This window comes from Alosa pseudoharengus, unplaced genomic scaffold (genome assembly GCF_046254945.1).
Source record: "Alosa pseudoharengus isolate Yale_2024_CS ecotype anadromous, Long Island Sound unplaced genomic scaffold, YU_APseudo_1.1 YU_APseudo_1.1_scf_1, whole genome shotgun sequence".
In the NCBI taxonomy this organism is placed as follows: Eukaryota; Metazoa; Chordata; class Actinopteri; order Clupeiformes; family Clupeidae; genus Alosa; species Alosa pseudoharengus.
In genome coordinates, this window is record NW_027468564.1 from 12,944,199 (window position 1) to 12,967,355 (window position 23,157).

Sequence of the window (23,157 nt, forward strand, 5' to 3'; positions counted from 1 at the left end):
AGTGCTGCTGGCATGCGAGCCAGTAGCCTGGGCTTTTAGCTCAACTGTCAGTACACTCGCCTCCCGATCCGAGGTGCTGCTGTTCGCGGGTTCGAGTCTGGGCATGTGCAGGGCTGAATCACTCAGGTTCAACACAATGCAGGTTACATTGGTGCTGTGACCCGGATTGGGAGTGAGGTTTAGGAGGTTGAGTGCAATGGATGCCAGCTAGCTTAGCTTTGCTTGTGGAACGTTGGTAAACCTCACTTAACAATGAAATTAATTGGTCAGACATTGGTTAGACACGTAATAAAGCATGTTTGTTTTGCCTGCACAAATGAACCACAGACAATTCCAACCATTTTCTAGTCATTTGGGTGATAATGGGCTGCTGAGGTCACGCAGCAAATATCGCCAAAAACCCAAGCATCAATGGTGCACAAATATTTATTTTGCCTGCACAACTGTGCAAACACAAAGCAAGAAAAGCAAAAAAAAAAAAAAGGTTCCGCAAAAGAATCTGTCTCTGGTAGAACCAGACAATGGTGTAAGATTCCACAGACATCACAATGGTGGAAGATTCATCACAGCTTCCATCTGCCTCTGTCTCTCTCTACATCGTCTCTGGTAGAGTCGCCACTGCTCCCTCCTATTTGCAGCTTCCGATGCGGTCAACTCTTTGATGGTTTGATAATAATTTACTTTTTCATGGCTTGATTGTTCTGCTTGCCTCCTCTGCCGATACCTGCAGACACACATGTGTATAAACATTTATGTATGTATGTATGTATGTATGTATGTATGTATGTATGTATGTATGTATACATTCATTCATTTATTTATGGCAAGTCACTGGAGGCATATTACAGAAACATTGTGATGCTGATAACGACTTCAATTCAGGCGTATAGACAGCAGCCTATACTGACACAACTGACACATACTGACATCACAGCAGCCTATACTGACACAACTGACATCACTGCAACCATGCACCTTTACCTCCTCTTTGTTAGACTCTAAACCCCTTATAACAGTCTACATAGGCCTTTTGTGCTATGCCTTAGCTATATTAGCTAGGCCTTAACTCTGTCCCTATGTCTTCATTCATTGCTGTATCCCGTGGTGACATCAGGTCAGAAAATCTTGAGATTGCAAATATCTAACATGGTTAATGGAAACTGTGGCTTTTGTGTTAACAAAAACAGTAACATTTTTACCTGCTATCAAAACGTTATGAACAACCTAATCTCATATCAATTTAAAAACAACAGTAACACTTTCACCTGCCAAAAGTTATGAACAACTTACAAGCAAATCCGAAAGATTAAGGGTCTGGCCATGAATAATGTAATGGCCCAACTCGAGGGGCAGCACCAAGCATGCATTTGAAAATCTCACTGCAATTGTGATAACACTATACGACCAATGTTTACTGACTGATTCCGGACTTCGGCGCAATTGGATAACACTACGACCAATGTTTACTGACTGATTTGTTGCAGCGCTGTCGTCATCTGTTTAGCCTGTCTCTGGCCCGCCTATATCAGATACACCGATGTGATTTGGTGCCCCACAATACAAGGGACATAAGTAATGAGCATCATTACTCATTGCCAGAGTGACTCGCTGAGCAAATTCAAATTGTGCTCCCGCGAGAACTCTGGATTTCCAGGGTATATAGGCTACCAGGCATGGGTAATGAAATTAATTGTTAAGACATGAAATAACTCTGAACGTAATAAAGCACATATGTTTGTTTTGCCAGCACAAATGAAGCACAAATGATTCCAACCATTTTCGTGCCATTTGGGTGTTAATGAAGTGCAGTGTGACGTCACTTGCCAGCAAAATATCGCGAATAACCCAAGCAACAATGGTGCACAAATGTTTATTTTGCCTGCACGATCGTGCAGAAACAAAGCACAAACGATTCAAACTATTTTGGAGTCATTTGGGTGTTGATGGGGTGCTGGGTGACCCCAGGTAACTAAACAAGTTAATGTTAAATATCTAGCCCAGGATGGTGAGGTTGAGAAGGCTCCGCAAAAGAATCCACCGACAATGGTGTAAGATTCTTCACAGCTTCCACCTGCCCCTGTCTCTCTCCACATCGTCTCTGGTATAGCCAGACAATGGTGTAAGATTCCACAGACATCACAATGGTGTAAGATTCCACAGACATCACAATGGTGGAAGATTCCACAGACATCACAATGGTGTAAGATTCATCACAGCTTCCACCTGCCTCTGTCTCTCTCTACATCGTCTCTGGTAGAGTCGCCACTGCTCCCTCCTATTTGCAGCTTCCGATGCGGTCAACTCTTTGATGGTTTGATAATAATTGACTCTTTGATGGCTTGATTGTCCAGCTTGCTTCCTCTGCTGATACCTGCAGACACACATGAATATATACATTTCTGTCTGTCTGTATGAATGTATGTATGTATGTATTCATTCATTCATTCATTCATTAATCTATGGCAAGTCACTGGAGGCATATTACAGAAACATTGTAATGCTGATAGCGACTTCGATTCAGGCGTATAGACAGCAGCCTATACTGACACAACTGACACATACTGACATCACTGCAATCATACACTTTCTGTTATACCTTCCCCTCCTCTTAGTTACTCTCCACCCCTTACAACAGCCTACACAGGCCTTGGCGTGCTATGTCTTAGCTATATAAATGTTTGGCATAGGCCTTGGTGTGCTATGAGTCTTAGCTATATTTGCTAGGCCTTAACTCTGTCACTATGTCTTCATTCATTGTGGTCACTAACATGCTGAATGGAGACTGTGGCTTTTGTTTTCATCTGCACATTATTTTAGCCAACTTTATACTTGATGCTGCTAGTGAAAATGTAGTGAAGTAAAAGTAAAAGTAAGAAGAAAAGTAAAACGTCAGTAAAGTACAGATACTGCACATTCATACTTAAGTGCTGTACTTAACCCATTCATACTTAAGTGCTGTACTTAACCCATTCATACTTAAGTGCTGTACTTAACCCATTCATACTTAAGTGCTGTACTTAACCCATTCATACTTAAGTGCTGTACTTAACCCATTCATACTTAAGTGCTGTACTTAAGTATTTCTACATAATTGCTTCACATCTCTGGTTATACTGCCCATTCATACTTAAGTGCTGTACTTAAGTATTTCTACATAATTGCTTCACATCTCTGGTTATACTGCCCATTCATACTTAAGTGCTGTACTTAAGTATTTCTACATAATTGCTTCACATCTCTGGTTATACTGCCCATTCATACTTAAGTGCTGTACTTAAGTATTTCTACATAATTGCTTCACATCTCTGGTTATACTGCCCATTCATACTTAAGTGCTGTACTTAAGTATTTCTACTTAGGGCCTGTCCACACGGAGACGCTTTTTAGGTTAAACGCAGAGGTTTTGCTTCGTCTTGGCCGAGCGTCCAAACGAATCCTGTAAACGCACTGCCCGAAACCGCACTTTTCTGAAACCTGGTCCCAGAGTGGAGAAATCTGAAACCGTAGCCCGTTTGAATTCATTTAGACAGCGAAACCGCACATCCTGCTTGCGTATCGATGATGTCATCGCCACACCTCAGCTGCCCTGGACTTACACTTATAGGATTGCCTAACAATAGCCTACTAGTTTTCATACATGACATTACCTACGATTACACTCCTTAAGATAAATATCACAATTGGTGCTGTGCAGCGCCGATAGCTTATGACTTGGTGGACTGAACACTGTTTTTCCCGGTGTTTTTTTATGCATTCTAGCTACTGTCAGTGACGCGAGATAACTTAAGTTATTAGGAAAGTGCGTTGTAAGTTTAGGCTACATTAATTTGTGCGTAGTGCCAGTGTCATTCATTTATTTTACATGTCTTACAACATATATACATGCATTCGCAGTCGAGTGAAATCAGATATAAGCATACAAAGACGATTAGAACTCACGTTAAGCCGATGGTAGCACACGATTTGCACGATGCACGATTTGATGCAGGCAAAAGTATTGACTGTTACTAACAAAGGTTTTATAGCAATATTATAAATGTGGCGACAGAATAGCCTAGAACTTGGGTAAGCCTTGCGTTTAGTAGCCTAATTGCAGTGATAGCCAAAACTAATGTGAATCACGGACTATCCTACAACCAAAGAAAGTAAAGGTGATTAGTAGGCCTACCTGCGTTAGCCAAATAAAGGACGGGACTGCACCCTTCACTAAACCGTAAAATAAAGTTTATTAGTTTTACAGTTGACTACAGTTGACAGTTCACCATCAGTCCACACAAACAATTCTGGTTTCCTTGCACTAGCCATTTCGTCGTAGCCTATTCTGTCTGTCTGTAAAGCGCAAGTTTTGCAAGTTTTGGTCAATTTCTGTAAGGAAACAGTGCCACCTATAGGCCTGGGGTATGAAGTAACTTGTTGAGTCGTGTTGAGATGGATCCGTTTGGATGCAAATATTCTTGATACGGTTCCAGGGAAGACGGAGGAAAAAAAGATCGGTTTGGTACGTGTGGACTAGGCCTAAGTTGCTTTACATCTGTGGTTATACTGCCCATTCATACTTAAGTATTTCTACTTACCGTATTTTCCGGACTATAAGTCGCACCTGAGTATAGTCGCACCAGTCAAAAAATGTGTCATGAAGAGGAAAAAACCATATAAATATATATATGTTGCACCTGAGTCACAGGACCAGCCAAACTATGAAAAAAAGAGCGACTTATAGTCCGGAAAATACAGTAGTTGCTTTACACATCTGGTTATACCTTTCCCTCCTTTTTGCAAGCCACTCCGCTCTAGTGGCGGGATCAGCTCTGATCTTTGCATGAAAACGAGCGCTCTTCTCCTTACTGGAAAGAGGCATCTGTAAAAATGTGGAAAAAAAAAGAAATATAGGCAGAAATGTGTTATATATGTTAATATTAGTTACAAAATAGTTGTACAAGCTATAAATGAGATATAACAATTGAGAAAGAACTAAATAATTCAGTTAAATGCTCTGTAATTTGGGATAACAACATGTCATTTGGTAAAACCTTTTGTCCAAATGACATTTTTTGTTGTGCCATATTATGAATTTCATTATTAGCAATTTCTAACAGGCAGTTAAAGCAACACCAAAGAGTTTTTTGTACCTTAAAATAATGTTTCCAAAATTATTTCAGTGGTTCATCAACTCGTAACAGGGTGAGCGGCACTTTCTGCATTCGCTTCGCGGCCCTCTATCGGCTATAACCGCACTATGTAAGTTTGCCGGATCGGGACATGAGACACTTCAAATTTGACTTGCATCTGATGTCGCAATACATCGTATTTTCATAAGATCATGCAACATATTCTACCTTGTCTGTGGACATTGTTATTTGCAAGCTGGTGCTGGATAAACAAATAGTGCGTGTGACAGAGGAAAAGTTCTTTGGTGTTGCTTTAAGGGTTATCAAAAATTCATCCAACAAGCTCATGGCCGTCGTTGCCCCTTGCGTTGGCCGTGATGCCCCTTTGAAAATCAAAGGTTTACAGGCCACTGTGGCCTTGGTGCCCCCTTCTTTCAATATTCTGCTTTGCGTCCGTTTAATAGTGATTTTTACTTAGCCTACGGCCTGTCAAAATAATCTTAGCATCACAGCGCAAATTAATTCAGTGTTACGCAGTGGAGAAAATGACAGAACATGGCAAGAAAGAAAGTGCGTCCAAATTCACCCATTCTTCTCAGTTGAAATACTCGCGATGCTAAGTAGCCTACTCATCACACAGACACATGTATCACATCACATGAAAGAGCTTTTTCAGCTTTTTCAGCTTTTAAACGATGTTAGCCGCTAATTGCTGTGGTGAACGGTTCGCAAGAAAAGTAAATAATATTATTAAATTTAATCATAACGTCTACATAAGGTTCTACGCCCATCTCCCTACCACTCTTGAAGGGAAGACAATTTATTCTGAGAAAAAAAAAAAATCTCATAAAGAAATAAATATTTTAATGAAAACACGTTGCTCACAATTATTGGCACCTCTAGAAAAATCTTATATACAAAACCTAACAGAAGCATTTTTCTACCTAATTTCAACTTATTGAGTGTCTGTGAACTTTCAGAAGTAGTTCATGACTTTCTTTTTCACTAAGGTATGAAAATAAAGTGACACAGATGCTCAGTTCTCTAGGCATATTTCAACATCAGAATGACAAGAGAATGCACTAAATTTAAATGAAAAGAAGCTAATATCTTATTTAGAGGGCATGCAGGTAACAGCCTGTCCAGTCATTTAATTACCAATGTAAACGGCAGGAGTTACTAAATGGGAAAGTGACTTTGTCTGGATGTGTGGTCTATTGTCAGATGAAATGAAAATTGCGCTCTTTGGCTAGAAACACGTTAGGTGTGTTTGTTTGGCATATATAGAAGAACGACTAGACTGAAAAGAATCCCATACCTAATGAGAATTATGGTGGAGGCGCTGTGCTATTGTGGGGCTGTTTATTCCCAAAGGACATCTGTCAATCTCTGACAAGACACTAAAAGTTGGTCATGATTGGATCATTCATCAAGTCAATGAACCAAAACAATTGTCCAGATCGAAACAAATATGGTTTACTGTGTAAAAATAGTGGGGTGAGTCAAAGAGGAGAATGCACAAGTGTGGACCTAGGAATCTGAACGATCTGAGGAGATTTTTTAAAGACCAACGGTCTTAAATCTCTTGCTTTGTATTCTCCAACTTTATGGGGTGTCATAGGTGAATATTACAAGCTGTTTTATTGGCAAAGGGAGGCTTAAGAAGGTATTATAAGCAGGGGTGCCAATAATTGTGAGCAACGTGTTTTTGTTAAAAATATTTATTTCTTTATGAGATTTTCCTTTTTCTCAACATAAATTTGCTTCACTTCAAGGTTGTATTTGTCCTATTTTTTTAAATTGTGATATTACAATAAATCACCAGATTATTTTTTTATACCCGTTTTTTAATCAACTTTAGCAGAGGTGCCAATAATTCTGGAGGGTACTGTATCAGAATAAACAGCAGACCTTACCGAACACAAAGGTGTAAAGCAGTCCCCTGTACAGTAAGCCCTTCCAAAGTATTCCGGTTAAATTAAAAATGGAATTTGCAGTAAGGTCTACATTCATTAGGGATGCACGATATATCAGCGGCCGATATATTATTAGCCGATAAGTGAAAAAATGAAAATATTATTATCGGTCCGATAACAGAATTCTGGCCGATAATTTGCGCCAATATTTTTTAAAGTCCTAATTTAGGCCTACGTAAGGTCCGTCTGGCTACACTGAGCTACTTGAGCTTGGTTGGCTATACTTTTTCCTCAATATAATGTCAGCGGTGTGAATGTATTTCACCACTCTAACAAAATCTGTGGATATGCGTTCATTTGGGAATCTGTGCATCTCAAAATCCTCTCGTGAATGATCCGCCATTTAACCTTACCAGAGCGGAGCTCAGCCCTATCTAGAGCCGTCTTGTGCTGGTGTGTTTGCACTTTACAGCGCTGGTCGGGGAAACAAATAAACAAACTCGTTAGTGGGACGAGTACATAAGTAGGCCTAGTTCTAAGTTGTGTTTTAGTATTATATTTGCATTACTTTAGCTTGGGTTTTGTATTATTACCTAGAAATATGCTAACCATTCGTGCTTCAGTTCCAGACAGGTCATCATAATAAGTTATTAAAACCTTCGGGGCTAACGCCTTTCATTTCTGCTGCAGCAGGTTGTGCGCAACAGAGTAGACGGACATAAGATACAGTCTGAGGAGTTGCAGCTTTATTCAGTTACCCGCAGTTGAAACTAAACCTAAGTTTCCCTCACAAACTCTGATTTGGTCGCTATACTGTAGCTTATTCCAAGCTGAGCCGTTTATGAGCGTTTAGTCCTAAATGAAAACGATTCAAACTCTCTAGCCACTCACTCGCAATTCACTGACGTCAGGTTCACATACTGTAGGGCTAGGCTACTGTTATGTTGTTGACAAAATCCACTTTTCTCGGGATAGAATTTTTTTTCAAGTAATTTGAGTATTGTATTCGAAAGGGGAGGCAAAGACAATACACTTGGTTGAGTATTATATTTTTTAAAGTCACTTAATTGTTCTAAAAAGCCTTTCAAACGTGTCAATGACGTCATTCATTAGCACAATGCTAGCGTGTTATGGGCAACAACGACCCAACCTGTAAGAAAACGAAAGGACATGACTCCCGGATTATTTCACTTTTGATTGATAATCCATATCCATTTTGCGAAAAATAAAATCTGAGGGTTTCAGTTGTTAAATAGGTGAAAACAATACATTTAGCCATATAGCTCCATAGGACCCCATGTATTTTGGACTCGCTCGCGATCGCCATCTAGGTGAACTCTGGTTATAGAGAGTGGGGAGGCTCTCCGTAGACGGGCTCTGCTACTACTGTATAGTTAACTTTGGCCTTGTTGCCCTGACATGTGGCCTTTGTGCCCCCCACCAAATATGCCCAACTGAAGACCAAGTGGCCTTGCCCCTAAAATGGTTGCGATTATGATATTATCCACACAAAAATCCAATACAGTACCTGGATCTGTTTGAATTGTATGTCTGCCGCTGAAGGGACGGTATACTCTGTTCTGGGGTCAGCTCTCTCTAAGCAGGAATACAGGAGATTTATAGTCATGTAGCAGAATCAATACATTTGTAAGACACACAAACACAACATTAACAGGGTTCAAGCCTCCATGAGGAGACTCGACTCAAACACACTTAAAGAATCCTCCATGACAAACTATCAACACAGATATTTACATTGATAAAGTCTGGCGTTATAATTTATTTGCCTGGGGTGTACTGTGGAGAGGGTAAGACTGTTTTTAGTGGCAGGCTAACACATACTGATGACTTGCGCTAGCCTAGCACCTGCGAACTCTGCAACTAGAAGGACTGGATGAAAACGGTCTCCACTGATAAATATCACACTTGCAAACTTGGAAATGAGGTCCTATATCCAAAATCCTGAACCACCCCTTTAAGGAGCTGGGCTATCATGTAGTGGTAGCGTAGTGGTTAAGGAGCTGGGCTATCATGTAGTGGTAGCGTAGTGGCTAAGGAGCTGGGCTATCATGTAGTGGTAGCGTAGGAGCTGGGCTATCATGTAGTGGTAGTGGTTAAGGAGCTGGGCTATCATGTAGTGGTAGCGTAGTGGCTAAGGAGCTGGGCTATCATGTAGTGGTACAAAGGAGCTGGGCTATCATGTAGTGGTAGTGGTTAAGGAGCTGGGCTATCATGTAGTGGTAGCGTAGTGGCTAAAGAGCTGGGCTATCATGTAGTGGTAGCGTAGGAGCTGGGCTATCATGTAGTGGTAGTGGCTAAGGAGCTGGGCTATCATGTAGTGGTAGCGTAGTGGTTAAGGAGCTGGGCTATCATGTAGTGGTAGCGTAGTGGCTAAAGAGCTGGGCTATCATGTAGTGGTAGCGTAGTGGCTAAAGAGCTGGGCTATCATGTAGTGGTAGCGTAGGAGCTGGGCTATCATGTAGTGGTAGTGGCTAAGGAGCTGGGCTATCATGTAGTGGTAGTGGTTAAGGAGCTGGGCTATCATGTAGTGGTAGCGTAGTGGTTAAGGAGCTGGGCTATCATGTAGTGGTAGTGGCTAAGGAGCTGGGCTATCATGTAGTGGTAGCGTAGTGGTTAAGGAGCTGGGCTATCATGTAGTGGTAGTGGTTAAGGAGCTGGGCTATCATGTAGTGGTAGCGTAGTAGTTAAGGAGCTGGGCTATCATGTAGTGGTAGCGTAGTAGTTAAGGAGCTGGGCTGTCATGTAGTGGTAGCGTAGTAGTTAAGGAGCTGGGCTATCATGTAGTGGTTAAGGAGCTGGGCTATCATGTAGTGGTAGTGGTTAAGGAGCTGGGCTATCATGTAGTGGTAGCGTAGTGGTTAAGGAGCTGGGCTGTCATGTAGTGGTAGCGTAGTAGTTAAGGAGCTGGGCTATCATGTAGTGGTTAAGGAGCTGGGCTATCATGTAGTGGTAGTGGCTAAGGAGCTGGGCTATCATGTAGTGGTAGTGGTTAAGGAGCTGGGCTATCATGTAGTGGTAGCGTAGAGGCTAAGGAGCTGGGCTATCATGTAGTGGTAGTGGTTAAGGAGCTGGGCTATCATGTAGTGGTAGCGTAGAGGCTAAGGAGCTGGGCTATCATGTAGTGGTAGCGGCTAAGGAGCTGGGCTATCATGTAGTGGTAGCGTAGTAGTTAAGGAGCTGGGCTATCATGTAGTGGTAGCGTAGTAGTTAAGGAGCTGGGCTATCATGTAGTGGTTAAGGAGCTGGGCTATCATGTAGTGGTAGTGGCTAAGGAGCTGGGCTATCATGTAGTGGTAGTGGTTAAGGAGCTGGGCTATCATGTAGTGGTAGCGTAGTGGTTAAGGAGCTGGGCTGTCATGTAGTGGTAGCGTAGTAGTTAAGGAGCTGGGCTATCATGTAGTGGTTAAGGAGCTGGGCTATCATGTAGTGGTAGTGGCTAAGGAGCTGGGCTATCATGTAGTGGTAGTGGTTAAGGAGCTGGGCTATCATGTAGTGGTAGCGTAGTGGTTAAGGAGCTGGGCTATCATGTAGTGGTAGCGTAGAGGCTAAGGAGCTGGGCTATCATGTAGTGGTAGTGGTTAAGGAGCTGGGCTATCATGTAGTGGTAGCGTAGAGGCTAAGGAGCTGGGCTATCATGTAGTGGTAGCGTAGTGGCTAAGGAGCTGGGCTATCATGTAGTGGTAGCGTAGAGGCTAAGGAGCTGGGCTATCATGTAGTGGTAGTGGTTAAGGAGCTGGGCTATCATGTAGTGGTAGCGTAGAGGCTAAGGAGCTGCGCTATCATGTAGTGGTAGTGGTTAAGGAGCTGGGCTATCATGTAGTGGTAGTGGTTAAGGAGCTGGGCTATCATGTAGTGGTAGCGTAGAGGCTAAGGAGCTGGGCTATCATGTAGTGGTAGTGGTTAAGGAGCTGGGCTATCATGTAGAGGTAGCGTAGAGGCTAAGGAGCTGGGCTATCATGTAGTGGTAGTGGTTAAGGAGCTGGGCTATCATGTAGTGGTTAAGGAGCTGGGCTATTATGTAGTGGTAGCGTAGTGGTTAAGGAGCTGGGCTGTCATGTAGTGGTAGCGTAGTGGTTAAGGAGCTAGGCTATCATGTAGTGGTAGCGTAGGAGCTGGGCTAGCATGTAGTGGTAGCGTAGGAGCTGGGCTATCATGTAGTGGTAGCGTAGGAGCTGGGCTATCATGTAGTGGTAGCGTAGGAGCTGGGCTATCATGTAGTGGTAGCGTAGGAGCTGGGCTAGCATGTAGTGGTAGCGTAGGAGCTGGGCTAGCATGTAGTCGTAGCGTAGTGGTTAAGGAGCTGGGCTAGCATGTAGTGGTAGCGTAGGAGCTGGGCTAGCATGTAGTGGTAGCGTAGGAGCTGGGCTAGCATGTAGTGGTAGCGTAGGAGCTGGGCTAGCATTTAGTGGTAGCGTAGGAGCTGGGCTAGCATGTAGTGGTAGCGTAGGAGCTGGGCTAGCATGTACAGTAGTGGTAGCGTAGAGATCCAGCTCTTCAGAGAGCACCTCCTCTCCTAGCAGTAACAACAACATGCTAATTCTGCCACTTCCCACTTGACTAAACCTGACACGACTACACAAGCAGTAATTGCTGCATTAACTTGTAAATATATAAGTTAGCAAGGCACTTAAAGGTTCATTCAGCACAGTTGGGTAACGTCACTTCTGTTGATGTTTCAAACAAAACAGAGAGCAGGCTCGCCCCTGCTGCACGGTTTGGAAACGTCCATTCCACCCAGAATATCAGAGACTTTTTCCCAATGTGTGTGTGTGTGTGTCCTGTATGTGTCTGTGTGTGAGTGTTGCTCTTTCCTCAGCACTGCCTACCTGAATTACTGTACTCTCCATACTCATCATCATCATCATCTTCATCTTCAGAGACTGGCGCCTCCAGCAGCCTCTGACCGTCAGACGAGACCATCGGAGTCTGAGACGAGACTTGTATTAGTTTGTCTGACCAGGTTCGTTCATTTTATGAGTTTGTCTGATGATGTGAGGTTGTTGCATGGTATGGTTTTATGAAATGAGTTTACAGGTGTAATGGCATTGCATTGTCAAATCAAATGGGCCGTTTTATTACAGTTAGCATGTCAGATCAAATGGTTTAGCAGTTATATTAGCGTTAGCATGTCAGATCAAAAGGGTTGCAATTACGATATTATGCACACAAAAATCCAATACAGTACCTGGATCTGTTCAAATTTAATGTCTGCATCTGAAGGGACAGTGTACTCCAGTCTGCAGTCAGCTCTCTCTAAAGCAGGAATAGAGGAGATTTATATTATATTATAGGCTATCAGGGACAGTGTACTCCACTCTGGGGTCAGCTCTCTCTAAAGCAGGAATCGGAATACATTGGTCACACACACAAAAACAAGATCATCGAGAATATTGTTTTATGTTTTAACAAGGGTCTTTGAGTTGGGAGAGACAGAGAGAGAGAGAGAGAGAGAGAGTGTGTGTGTATGTGTGTGCATGCATGTGTGTGGTGTGTGTGTGTGTGTCTCTAAAGCAGGCATATAGGAGATTTATATTAACTACAATTAATTGTCAAAAGCCCTCAGAATAAATACATTTTGTCAAACACAAGATCATCAAGAACATTGTTAACAAGGGATTTTGAGTTTAAATGTCCGGTAAAGTCAAAAGTCACTAACAGGTTCAGATATGATTGTTTTAAAGCAGCACTAAAGAAGATTTGCTCCCTATAGTTGAGAAGCACAATAATAACCTACTAATAACTAAATAACCAATAATAACTAAATATGCATCTTTTAAGTATGAACATAACTAATAACCTACGCAATAATAACTAAATATGCATCTTTTGCTAAATAAATATGAACATAACTAATAACCTACGCAATAATAACTAAATTTGCATCTTTTGCTAAATAAATATGAACATAACTAATAACCTACGCAATAATAAATAAATTTGCATCTTTTGCAAAATAAATATGAACTTAACTAAATAACCTACGCAATAATAACATAACTCCGATATAATATAGAGCAGGGCTATTCAACTTCAGTAGGCCAGAGAGGACAACCGCTGGGTCATTGGATGTGGTGGACATTCTTTTATTCTGAGATGCATAGGCTCTCAAGACAATTCCAAACAGACATAAGGGGCTTATAGAGCAGTTCCAAATTATGCGTTAAATACACCAGTAAAACAGTGTCATAGGATGGAATAACATTCGTACCCAACGCAGTCTTTGTAAAAGAGCCTACGTAAAAGGTCTTCAATACGCAGCAATATCATACGCAGTCTTTGTAAAAGAGCCTCGGTAAAAGGCATTTTGCGTCGGGTGATAGGTCAATGTCCAGACTAAACGAAGGGATGCTGTCATAGCTCTCTCTTGTTCCGTACAAAAGTGACCGAGGGCTAGGCTACTTTACTCCTTAGCCACTCAACAGTATATTCCTTCATTACCAAAATGCATTTGTTGCACAATAAACACTTTATTACTACATTTTGTTTATTACATGATGTTGACGGCAATGTAAACAATACTTATCGGTCCATTCCGACTGGAACTGCTTGTTTACATCATCAATTTCTCAATCAATTTTCCGACATAATATAGATGGAATGCACCAACAGTATTCTGTAGAAAGAGATCTCTGAATTCCTGTAGCATAGCAGCTCTTTTCCATTTTGATTTCTGAGGGGGTAGTCATGTTTCTACCTGAACACAGAAAGTTGCTAGGTCAGTGATCGCTAGGTCTGCGATGTGCCGTTCGTCATGTTATGAGGTTATGTGCCATCAAAATTACTTTGGAAACGTTAAGTTAAAGCAGGGGTCGGGAACCTTTTTTGCTTGGAGAGCCACTTTTACCATTTTTTTATTTATTTTTTTATCTCAAGAGCCACATAGATGGTTACAAGACAAAGTTTGGATATATATATTTTTTTTAAGTATATTTTTTTGGGCTTTTTATGCCTTTAATTCAGGGGTCTCAAACTCAAATGAGCTGGGGGCCAATTCTGCCAATGTCATCTGATTGGAGGGCCGGCTATTTCTGAAAATGCAATGTTCTTTTTTTCAAATACCACACAAAACTGCAAACAGAAAGTGCAAGTGTTTTTATCTAGTTTTAGACACCTGTGCTAGCAACCTTAGCTTATAAATAAAATAATGATAAAATAAATATTAATGCAAATTATAAAACAAATGAAAAGCATAAAAACAGGTATGTGTGTGTTTCACACCAAATAAAAATATTTTCCTCTCATAACTTTTTTAAACCTGGCAAACTATAGGCGTCAGGGTTAAGAAAGCAACACCATTAGATTTTTATATCAAAATGTCAAAAGGCCATGGCTTAAAAGTGGTCAGAGATAAAGTCCTACTGTAAATGTAAAAATCTTTGAGTAAAACAAAAGTTTATGAAGGGGGTCAATTTACCCATCTAATTTGCCACTGGATGGCAAGCACCTCAAATTATGCACCTTTCAGTAAATACTGGATGAACATATTTGAGCAGGTTTACTTTCCTTTTTTCATATTACCCACATGACAAATTAACAGGAAAACACCTAAAATGTATACCAACACCTAAGATGTATATGGTTTCTAAACCACAAGGCCTACAATAAAGTATTCTGGTCAAATCAGTTCCTATCGCGGGTTCTGAGTACCCAGAAGTTCGCATCATATTGCGGGTGACTTTGTAGTTTAGAGCCCTATTTCTACTAGCCCTGCTGTCTGTACCACATCCATTACAGACACTATCATCACGATTACCACTGCAACCTCCAAGCTATGTTGGGCAGAGGGTCGAAATAAGCATGGTATGCTTAGTGGACACCGTCGTATACACGCAGACGCACCTCCATTCAATAGACGATCGATCATAATCTCCAAAAGGATACTCTCCTTCAGATTTAGAATAGGTGAATAACATAGTCTACCTAAGACTTCATCACACGTAAACGTTTTTCAACATTTGGTGTAGGCCTATTTCTGCTTAATTTCTGCTTTAATTTATGCAACACTATGGCCTGCATCGCTTCCGCGTCATTACAAATGCACGTGTTTGTGTTTCTCGCGTGTAATACAAGTATTTCCTGAAAACTTTGCGCAGCGATTTTGGGTTTGAATGAAGCTCTGGATGTTTAGCACATAGTGGAGCAGAGTACAAATGAGATTTGTCACCGTACTTGGAACTATCGTCTATTTTAATCAGTATCGTTGTTTGTCGCTATTAAAAAGTCTTAAGGGCCGGATTACATTATTATTTTGACATACGTCGCGGGCCGGAATTGGGCAGGACGCGGGCCGAATTTGGCCCGCGGGCCGGGTGTTTGAGACCCCTGCTTTAATTATAGGACAGTGGAGAGTGACAGGAAGCGAATGGGAGAGAGAGCAGAGGCGGGATCCGGAAAGGACCACGGGGGGGGAATCGAACTCGGGTCACCGGCGTACGGTGCAGGTGCCCCAGCCAGCTGCTCCCCAGCTGGGGCCAAAGTTTGGATATTTAACTTACAGTTACTTTCATTCAACAGAAGATTTTTTTATACATTTTCTACTAGTTTTAAAAGTAATGTGCAAGTAACTTGAAATGTAAAGTGGAATGACAGAAGTATAGGCCTTTAGGCTTCCCATGTAGGCTAAACACCACCCCCTATTTTCCCAGTGTCCTTTGGTATGCAAAGTAACATCATAGTTAACAACACAACATTCAATTTTCGTTGACAATTTTCAATGTCATTGAACATTAGGCCTAAGGGGGCGCTACTGAGTCACTGGAGATTAGATTTGTCATTGAACATTAGGCCTAAGGGGGCGCTACTGAGTCACTAGAGATTAGTTTTGTCATTGAACATTAGGCCTAAGGGGGCGCTACTGAGTCACTAGAGATTAGATTTGGTGATGGCCTTGCAGTCTCACGGGCTCATATTCAGTGAGTTGAAGTTTCATGCAAGAATTGAGGCTGTCATCTAGGGGTGGGCGATATATATCGTCTGCGATAATATCGTGATTGTTGTTTTAACGATGTGCAAATTTACATTATCGAGTATTTAAATTACTTATGGGGAAAAAACACTCAAAATCACGCATTGAAACCCCATACATTCACTAAATCCAGGAGGTGTATGCAAGAGAAGCCCCGTTGCAGCAGAGCAAGTGTCACATGATCGCTAGTGGGTCCATGTTGTCACAGGCAGGCCTAATGTTTATTTTGTGTAGCGAGATCCAGACGTAGCCTACTTGGGATTTTGTGCAGTTACTTCTGTTCACGTAGCATTAATGAGAGTCATATTTTTTCCTACATGGTATTATATGGAGAGAAAACATTTGCCTTTGAGTATTTTAATAGTCAGTTGTAAACAAAGAACTCTTCTCATGTAACCCTTTTGTAAATGGACTGAAGTTCGCTCTAAATATCTACGTGTATCGATTATGCTAACCGTCTATGGGATTTCTCATATACATTAGCCATAAGCTAACGCATTAGTTTCTATTCTGTAACTTGGAATGCTAGCCTACATGATTTCTCTTAAACAAAACATCGAAGGAAATAACTTAATAACTCTGTTGGTCTGCTTAATTTTACAGTGAATCCTAAGTAAAGGTTTTTGAAAGGAACTTCAGCTTCAGACTTTCTCTTGGGAAACTGTTAGGCCTAGTCATCTTCTTTAATGTAGCTGGCTAGACCATGTCATTGCCACACACACAAGTGGGCAAAATTGGAAATGTGTCATAGAGTGACAATGCATTGGTTGATTTGGTTAAAAAGTCACAGGATAGGTTATTGGTTATTATTGTATTGATGCTATTCATAAATAATGAGCTGGAAAGTAATTCAGACTTCTACAATTTTTTTTAAAGGATATCGACTAATTATCGTTATCGTCAAAATCACAAAAAATATCGAGAGATTATTTTTTGTCCATATCGCCCACCCCTACTGTCATCATTTAAGGGCAATTCCACGCAAAACTGTCATATCCATAACGCGAACTAAGCAGGCTACAGTTTTGCGCGGAATTGCCCTTAAACATGAGCGCAGGTTTGACTTTATATTTTTCATATGTGAGAAAAATTTCTCACATGCAAGTTGAACCGAACAGGGTTAGCACAGCAATACTAACTCGTTGCAGTGTGCGATAACGGGCAGTTCATTTCAGAACAGGGTTAGCACAGCAATACTAACTCGTTGCAGTGTGCGATATATAACGGGCAGTTCATTTTGTCTTCGGATGGAGATTTTCCCATTTCAGCCCTCTTGTGTTCGCGCTCGCAAGCTGTGGTCGCTGACGCTTCCTTTGTGACATTTCCCTTATCTAGCCTTCAGCAAGCGCACACATCAACAATAACAATTAAAGTGTTCTCGTTGACTGAAATGGAGGGAAATCTGTGATTTTGTTTGATATCGACATGGCAACGAACCGCGAATGTAACAATATTGTGCAAGCTACAGTTACGGAGTCAAGTGAGGTGGAAAGTTATATTAAATTACTCAGATAGGCCTACATATTTGCCACGAAGCCTTGCCATTGTTTTTGTTCATCTTTCGCCAACCCATTTCGTCCGAGAGCCCCAGCCATGCAGCAAAAGAGCCACTGGTGGCTCGCGAGCCCCAGGTTCCCGACCCATGAGTTTAAGTAAGCCTTTAAGGAAGAACATTAAAACACTGGTTCAACTCAGAATGAAACCAATTGAAACTAATTAGAATTATAGTTTGAAGCCCTGGCCTGAGAGAAAGAATGAAGAGTGTGTGTGTGTGTGTGTGTGTGTGTGTGTGTGTGTGTGTGTTCCTCTCCACAACTCCTTACCATACTGACTGCACTCCTCATATCCATGAACAGCATTCTCTTCTTTAATCCCAGAGATCAGCGGAATCCGACCGTCAGGTGACACCAGCGGCATCTGACCGTCAGACGACACCAGCGGAATCCGACCGGCAGGCGACACCAGCGGCATCTGACCGTCAGACGAGACCAGCGGTATCTGACCGTCAGGCGACACCAGCGGCATCTGACCGTCAGACGAGATCAGCGGAATCCGACCGTCAGACGAGATCAGTACGCTCTGGACTTCAGGCGAGACCAGCTGTTCTGTCCAGACCATTGGCTCCTCAGCTGCTGTCAGCTGATCTGATTGGACAGGAGAGCTGAGACTCTTGATTTGCTGCAAAACACATGACAGGTGTTAGAATGTGTGTGAACTTGTGAATGTTTGTATATTTGTATGTGCATCCGTGTGTTTGAATAAAGGGCTGCTGTTCGCTACCTCTGAGGTTACGCGGCAGTATAAAGGGCCGCTGTGTTCGCTACCTCTGAGGCTACGCGGCAGTATAAAGGGCCGCTGTGTTCGCTACCTCTGAGGCTACGCGGCTGTTTAAAGGGCCGCTGTGTTCGCTACCTCTGAGGCTACGCTCCACTTCTCTGAGGCTCCACTTCACTCCAGCAGCTTGTGCCGTCGTTGCCAAAGCTGCCAGAGAGGCTGCCATGACCTTGACATGTGTGTGTGTGTGTGTGTGTGTGTGTGTGTGTGTGTGTGTGTGTGTGTGTGTAGTGTATGAGAGGCTGCCATGGCCTTGACGTGTGTGTGTGTGTGTGTAGTGTGTGTGTGTGTGTGTGTGTGTGTGTGTGTGTGTGTGTGTGTGTGGTGTGTGTGTGTGTGTGTGTGTGTGTGTGTGTGAGAGGCTGGCATGGCCTTGACATGGGCTTCGACTTTAGGCATGTATGGTCATGTATGGTAGATGCAGGAAGAGTAATGTGATGTGACGAGTGTGTGTGTGCATGTCTCACCTTGATCTGGCTCTCTCCACCCTGTGGCCACTCATTCACTTCCTGAACCGTCCTGTTGGGAGGGGGGGGGGTTGAAAATAACGAAAATGGTCTCTGTTTTGATGTGTGATGTGTGATGTGTGTGTGTGTGTGTGTGTGAGAGAGAGTGTGTGATGTGTGCGTGTGTGTTTGAGCGTGTGTGTACATGTGTGTATGTGTGTGAGTGTGTGTGTATGTTTGTATACCTATTATTTTTCTGGGTTTGCAGATGTTGATGCAGATCCCTTAGCTCATTCTTCAGGAAAGCCACAGTCTGTATCGAAACACACACATGCACACACACACACAAACACACACACAAACACACAGTATGGTGAATAAATAAAAAAACAAATAATAAACAGTACGGCAAATCAGTGGACCTCTCCCAGTTCTACTAAGTAAAATATGACCACAGTCTGTATAGAAATAGAAACACACACACACACACACACACACACACACACACACACACACACTCTATTTACACTAAAATATGACTCCTCCCTCCCTCTCTCCCACTCTTCCATTCTCTCTCTCACACAAAGAGGTCTAACTGACCCCTTCACTCATATCACATAGAGGTCTAATAAGCTCTTGGTAGGGCGATACGGCCTATAAAAACAATCTCTGATTTTTTTCACATACAGCCTATTTTACAATTTTAATTGTTTCCCCCCCATACAAACTACAAATGACAAAAAAAAAATTGTTCAAAACAAGTTATGACTTTGTTTTGTTTTCATTTTTTCGCTGGAATTTGATACAGTTTGGTAGTGGGCCTAATAACCCTGGTCAGTGAGTTGTGTTTCTCTTTTACACACACACACACACCTGGTTGGCCTGTGTCAGTGAGTAGTGTTTCTGCTCCAGGTGTTTCTGCAGTTCATCGATCTTCAGCTTCAACTGCTTGTTTGACTCCACCTGCTCTGTCAGGCTCCGCCCAGTCTCCGCCTCCTTCTCTTCCAGACGACGAATCAACATGCAGAGCTCCTGGTTCCGACCTACTTCATGCTGATGAAGGCACAAACACATCAAACAGGAAAACACACATACACACAAACACAACACACACATTCTTCGTGAATAGCGTTTTATGCATAGAAAAGCTCTCGGCATGATCACAGTTTGTAATCACCGTTGATACACCATTGATACATCATATACACTTTTTTTTTGTGTCTGTTATGAGGTGGCCTCTCAGAACAGACAAAAAAAGACCAGTGTGTGTGTGTGTGTGTGTGTACCTACAAATCTCAATTAGTGGGTTAGCGAGGTATGTTGCGCTCAAAGCCAGGGTATCCTGTGACACGAAAGTGGATCTGTTTTAGCGTCAGTATATCACCATGGTATCTTATACTTGCAACTAAAACTGGTCGGGAGGAGGTTATGTGCTAAGTTATAGCTCAAATCGTGTAATCTACCGCCCAGTGACCAATCAATTGTCTTGAAAAACGAAGTTATCTCACATGTAGGATTCTGTCATATCTTACAGGTGGAGATCCGCCTCTACACACATTTTGGATATCGTATGCGCTTTAATAGTGTTGTGCGTGCAAATATCCTACTATGGACGTGCATACCATACAACAACTGATGACAATCGATTTATTTGATGTTATAGGTTAGACACTAAAAATGACCACAGTGTAGATTACACTATATTTTAAATATAGGCGGTATTGTGCGTCTCCACGTTTCACGATTGGCCAACGTCATCCCAACACCGAGAACGCGCACAGATCTGAACTGAAAGCCTAGTTTGACAAATAGATCACATAACTGCTATCGTAGTATCACTTAACGTACCCTGAGTCAAGGCTTTGTGAAGCCTCGATATGTCTACATAGCCTAGATTTGTCTAACGTGCTTCGTAGTATACCCCACTGTAATGCATGTGTGATGGTGTGTGAGAGTTACCTGTAATGCTTGTGTGATGATTTGGGTGGCTTTCTCCAGGTCGATGCAGGCTTGCTTGTGACTCATGTCCATATGCTGATTAACCTCATTCATCTACACACACACACACAGGTCTCCATTACAACACAATACCAGCGCTCCAAACCTCAGACATGCAAGGTCACTATTGTAATTGTCTAAATTATATCAGTTATTTTATATTTCTCAAAGCCCATTCAATTTGTTTTAATCTCTGTGCAAAACGTCTTTATATCTGGAATAGAGTATTATCAAAGTGAAATGGTTGATGTGTAGCCTGGGGAGATCCCAGACGAACCTGTTACTTGAGATTTGTCAAGCGGTCTGGTGATGACCAGGCTAGACAGGAAGTCATTGTCCCCCTAAAATCGAAGACTAAACGGTGACTACAGAATATTTTGTCGGCTAGTGTGACACCGTGGTAAATCTGAAAGGACACAACACCAACTCGCAGAAAAGCAGAAAAACAAATAAGCTTGGCGTGGTAAAAGTACGGGGGAAAAATAGAGAATCTGTGACTTTGCACACGTACTGGTGAGCTAGAGCTTCTACTGCCTCATACACATATTGGCTAGTAGTGTTCACTGATGTTTTTTAGCAGTGTGACTACGCAGAAACCACTAGATGGTGTATTTCCTTCAAACAATATCCCAAAAACAACTGCACGACCCCCACCTTCGTGCCAACTCTTCGTAGCCTCCCGGAATCGGTATGGTTTGACGCCGACCAAGGCTGCCGGCGCGAAGTCGAACCCTGCATGTCGTCTTCCACTTAAGATTAACGGATGACTTTAAAATACTGATTTGAAAAAAAAGACTACAACCTCCTAAGTGATTAAATAATATTTATATATATCTTTAGACATAGATTAACACACTTTTCCTTACTAAATATCTAAGCATAAGCCGCTCACATCAACCAGGCTGCTCTCTGTAAGCTGACTGTTGGGTTTGTTTGGCTTTTCTTCTTCGACTGCCTTTACAAGGTTCAGTTGAGCATAGAAGTTTATCGCCCTCTACCGTGCAGGATGAGAAGTTGCTATATATTTTTTTAACAACAGCTGGGTCAAAGATTCTGTAGTTAACTACACCTTTCCTCTTAAAATAAATGGTAGGCCCTAACTGTTAGTTTTACAAGCGCACACACTAAATGGAGAGGATTAACTTAAAATGCAGACTGCGCCTCTAAATAGGCGACTTTTTATATCTATTTCCACTAGACTAATGTTTACCAAGCATGCCAAAGTTTTGATCTCTTAGCACTGTCACCTATGTTTTTCATGGTGAGATGGCCATCCCGATACATTTTGGATGACATGGGGCGCAAGGTTCACGCATTTCTCATTCTGTACGCTAGAGGACGATAGGCTTCCATGCTAAACCGTCTCAAGGCAATGGCTTGAGTAGAAGTGTAGAAGAAGAAAAGCACAACAAACCACACCGACCCATCGAACTACTGCGAAGATATATTGTAGCCTAAGTGTTCACCTATCCTACAGAAAAAAATCTATTCTGCTGTTGGGAAGGTTAGCCTACCTTTGTTTACAAAGCCTGTGATTCTTTAGCTAGGCTACTTTAAGGTCCTACGCTAACCGAAAGATGGAATGGAGCAGCAGCAGTTTTACCAAAGAAAGGCGGAGCTAGGCAACGACATAATTCTTTCACACACACATGGGCATTTGTGGGGCGTGGGCGGTAACCAGGTACGCTATGCTGTTGGAGGTGCAAACAACAAAGGCTGCATCGCCATTGAGGTTCAGGAGCTGTCTCAATGGGTATAAAAGTATTTTGTCATGTTTAGTTGTGTAATGAAAGCACAATTTTATAGCCATAGTAGACAAAGTAATATAGACACATACTGGATAATAGAGACAACAATAGGCACATACCAACATAATATACGAAAAAATACAACTTTACAAATAAAACATAATATCAGTACAAGTACACATGGAGTGGGATGTAGAGTGCAAAGTAATAGTGCAAATGTAGTGTGCAAGATGCATATTGGAATGAAGTATGTAATGTGTAGGTGAATGGCTAAAGTGTACGGTGGCGCATTGCATTCACATCACAAAAAAAAAAAAATTCAGGTTATCTCATAATTATGAGATAATTATCTCATAATTACGAGATAGTATCTCATAATTATGACATATTATCTCATAATTACGAGATAACTACCGGCAGTGGGAAAAGAGTTGTTCTTGTGTCTGGTTGTTTTTGTGTGCAGGGATCTGTAGCGCCTGGGAGGAGGTTTAAGAGTGTGTAGGACATGTGGAGTCTCAAATACATCAGAACAGTCACATGATATGCACCAGGTTATTAAACATGAATGTCATTAGTTCCATGGTAGGAAAGGAAATATGACTCAACTGGTTTCTTAAATAC

General features: G+C 41.9%; 1 protein-coding gene across 3 annotated transcripts; it reads right to left on the bottom strand.

Moving 5' to 3' along the window:
• Positions 1-399: 399 nt before the first annotated feature.
• On the bottom strand, positions 400-21,715 carry LOC143136757 (uncharacterized). 3 transcript variants are annotated; one of them, XM_076297452.1, is made up of 13 exons: positions 21,655-21,708; positions 21,443-21,537; positions 20,750-20,842; positions 19,664-19,843; positions 19,036-19,103; positions 18,812-18,863; positions 17,834-18,188; positions 12,231-12,298; positions 11,872-11,971; positions 8,553-8,620; positions 4,761-4,858; positions 2,228-2,371; positions 400-724 (listed from the first exon to the last, which is right to left on the bottom strand). In XM_076297452.1, coding segments are annotated over exons 1-13 (1,503 nt in total). In that variant the 5' UTR covers positions 21,656-21,708; the 3' UTR covers positions 400-543. The 3 variants fall into 3 exon arrangements, with proteins under 3 accessions (XP_076153567.1, XP_076153571.1, XP_076153574.1); XM_076297456.1 differs by having other exon boundaries at positions 21,443-21,715; XM_076297459.1 differs by lacking the exon at positions 4,761-4,858 and having other exon boundaries at positions 644-724.
• Between the last annotated feature and the right edge of the window lie 1,442 nt (positions 21,716-23,157).

Coding starts and splice junctions, on each gene's coding strand:
- LOC143136757 (XM_076297452.1), bottom strand. Junction 19,844..20,749: donor TCATCACACAAGCATTACAG/GTAACTCTCACA, acceptor TGCCTTCATCAG/CATGAAGTAGGTCGGAACCA. Junction 725..2,227: donor CGATGTAGAGAGAGACAGAG/GCAGGTGGAAGC, acceptor GTGTGTCTGCAG/GTATCGGCAGAGGAGGCAAG.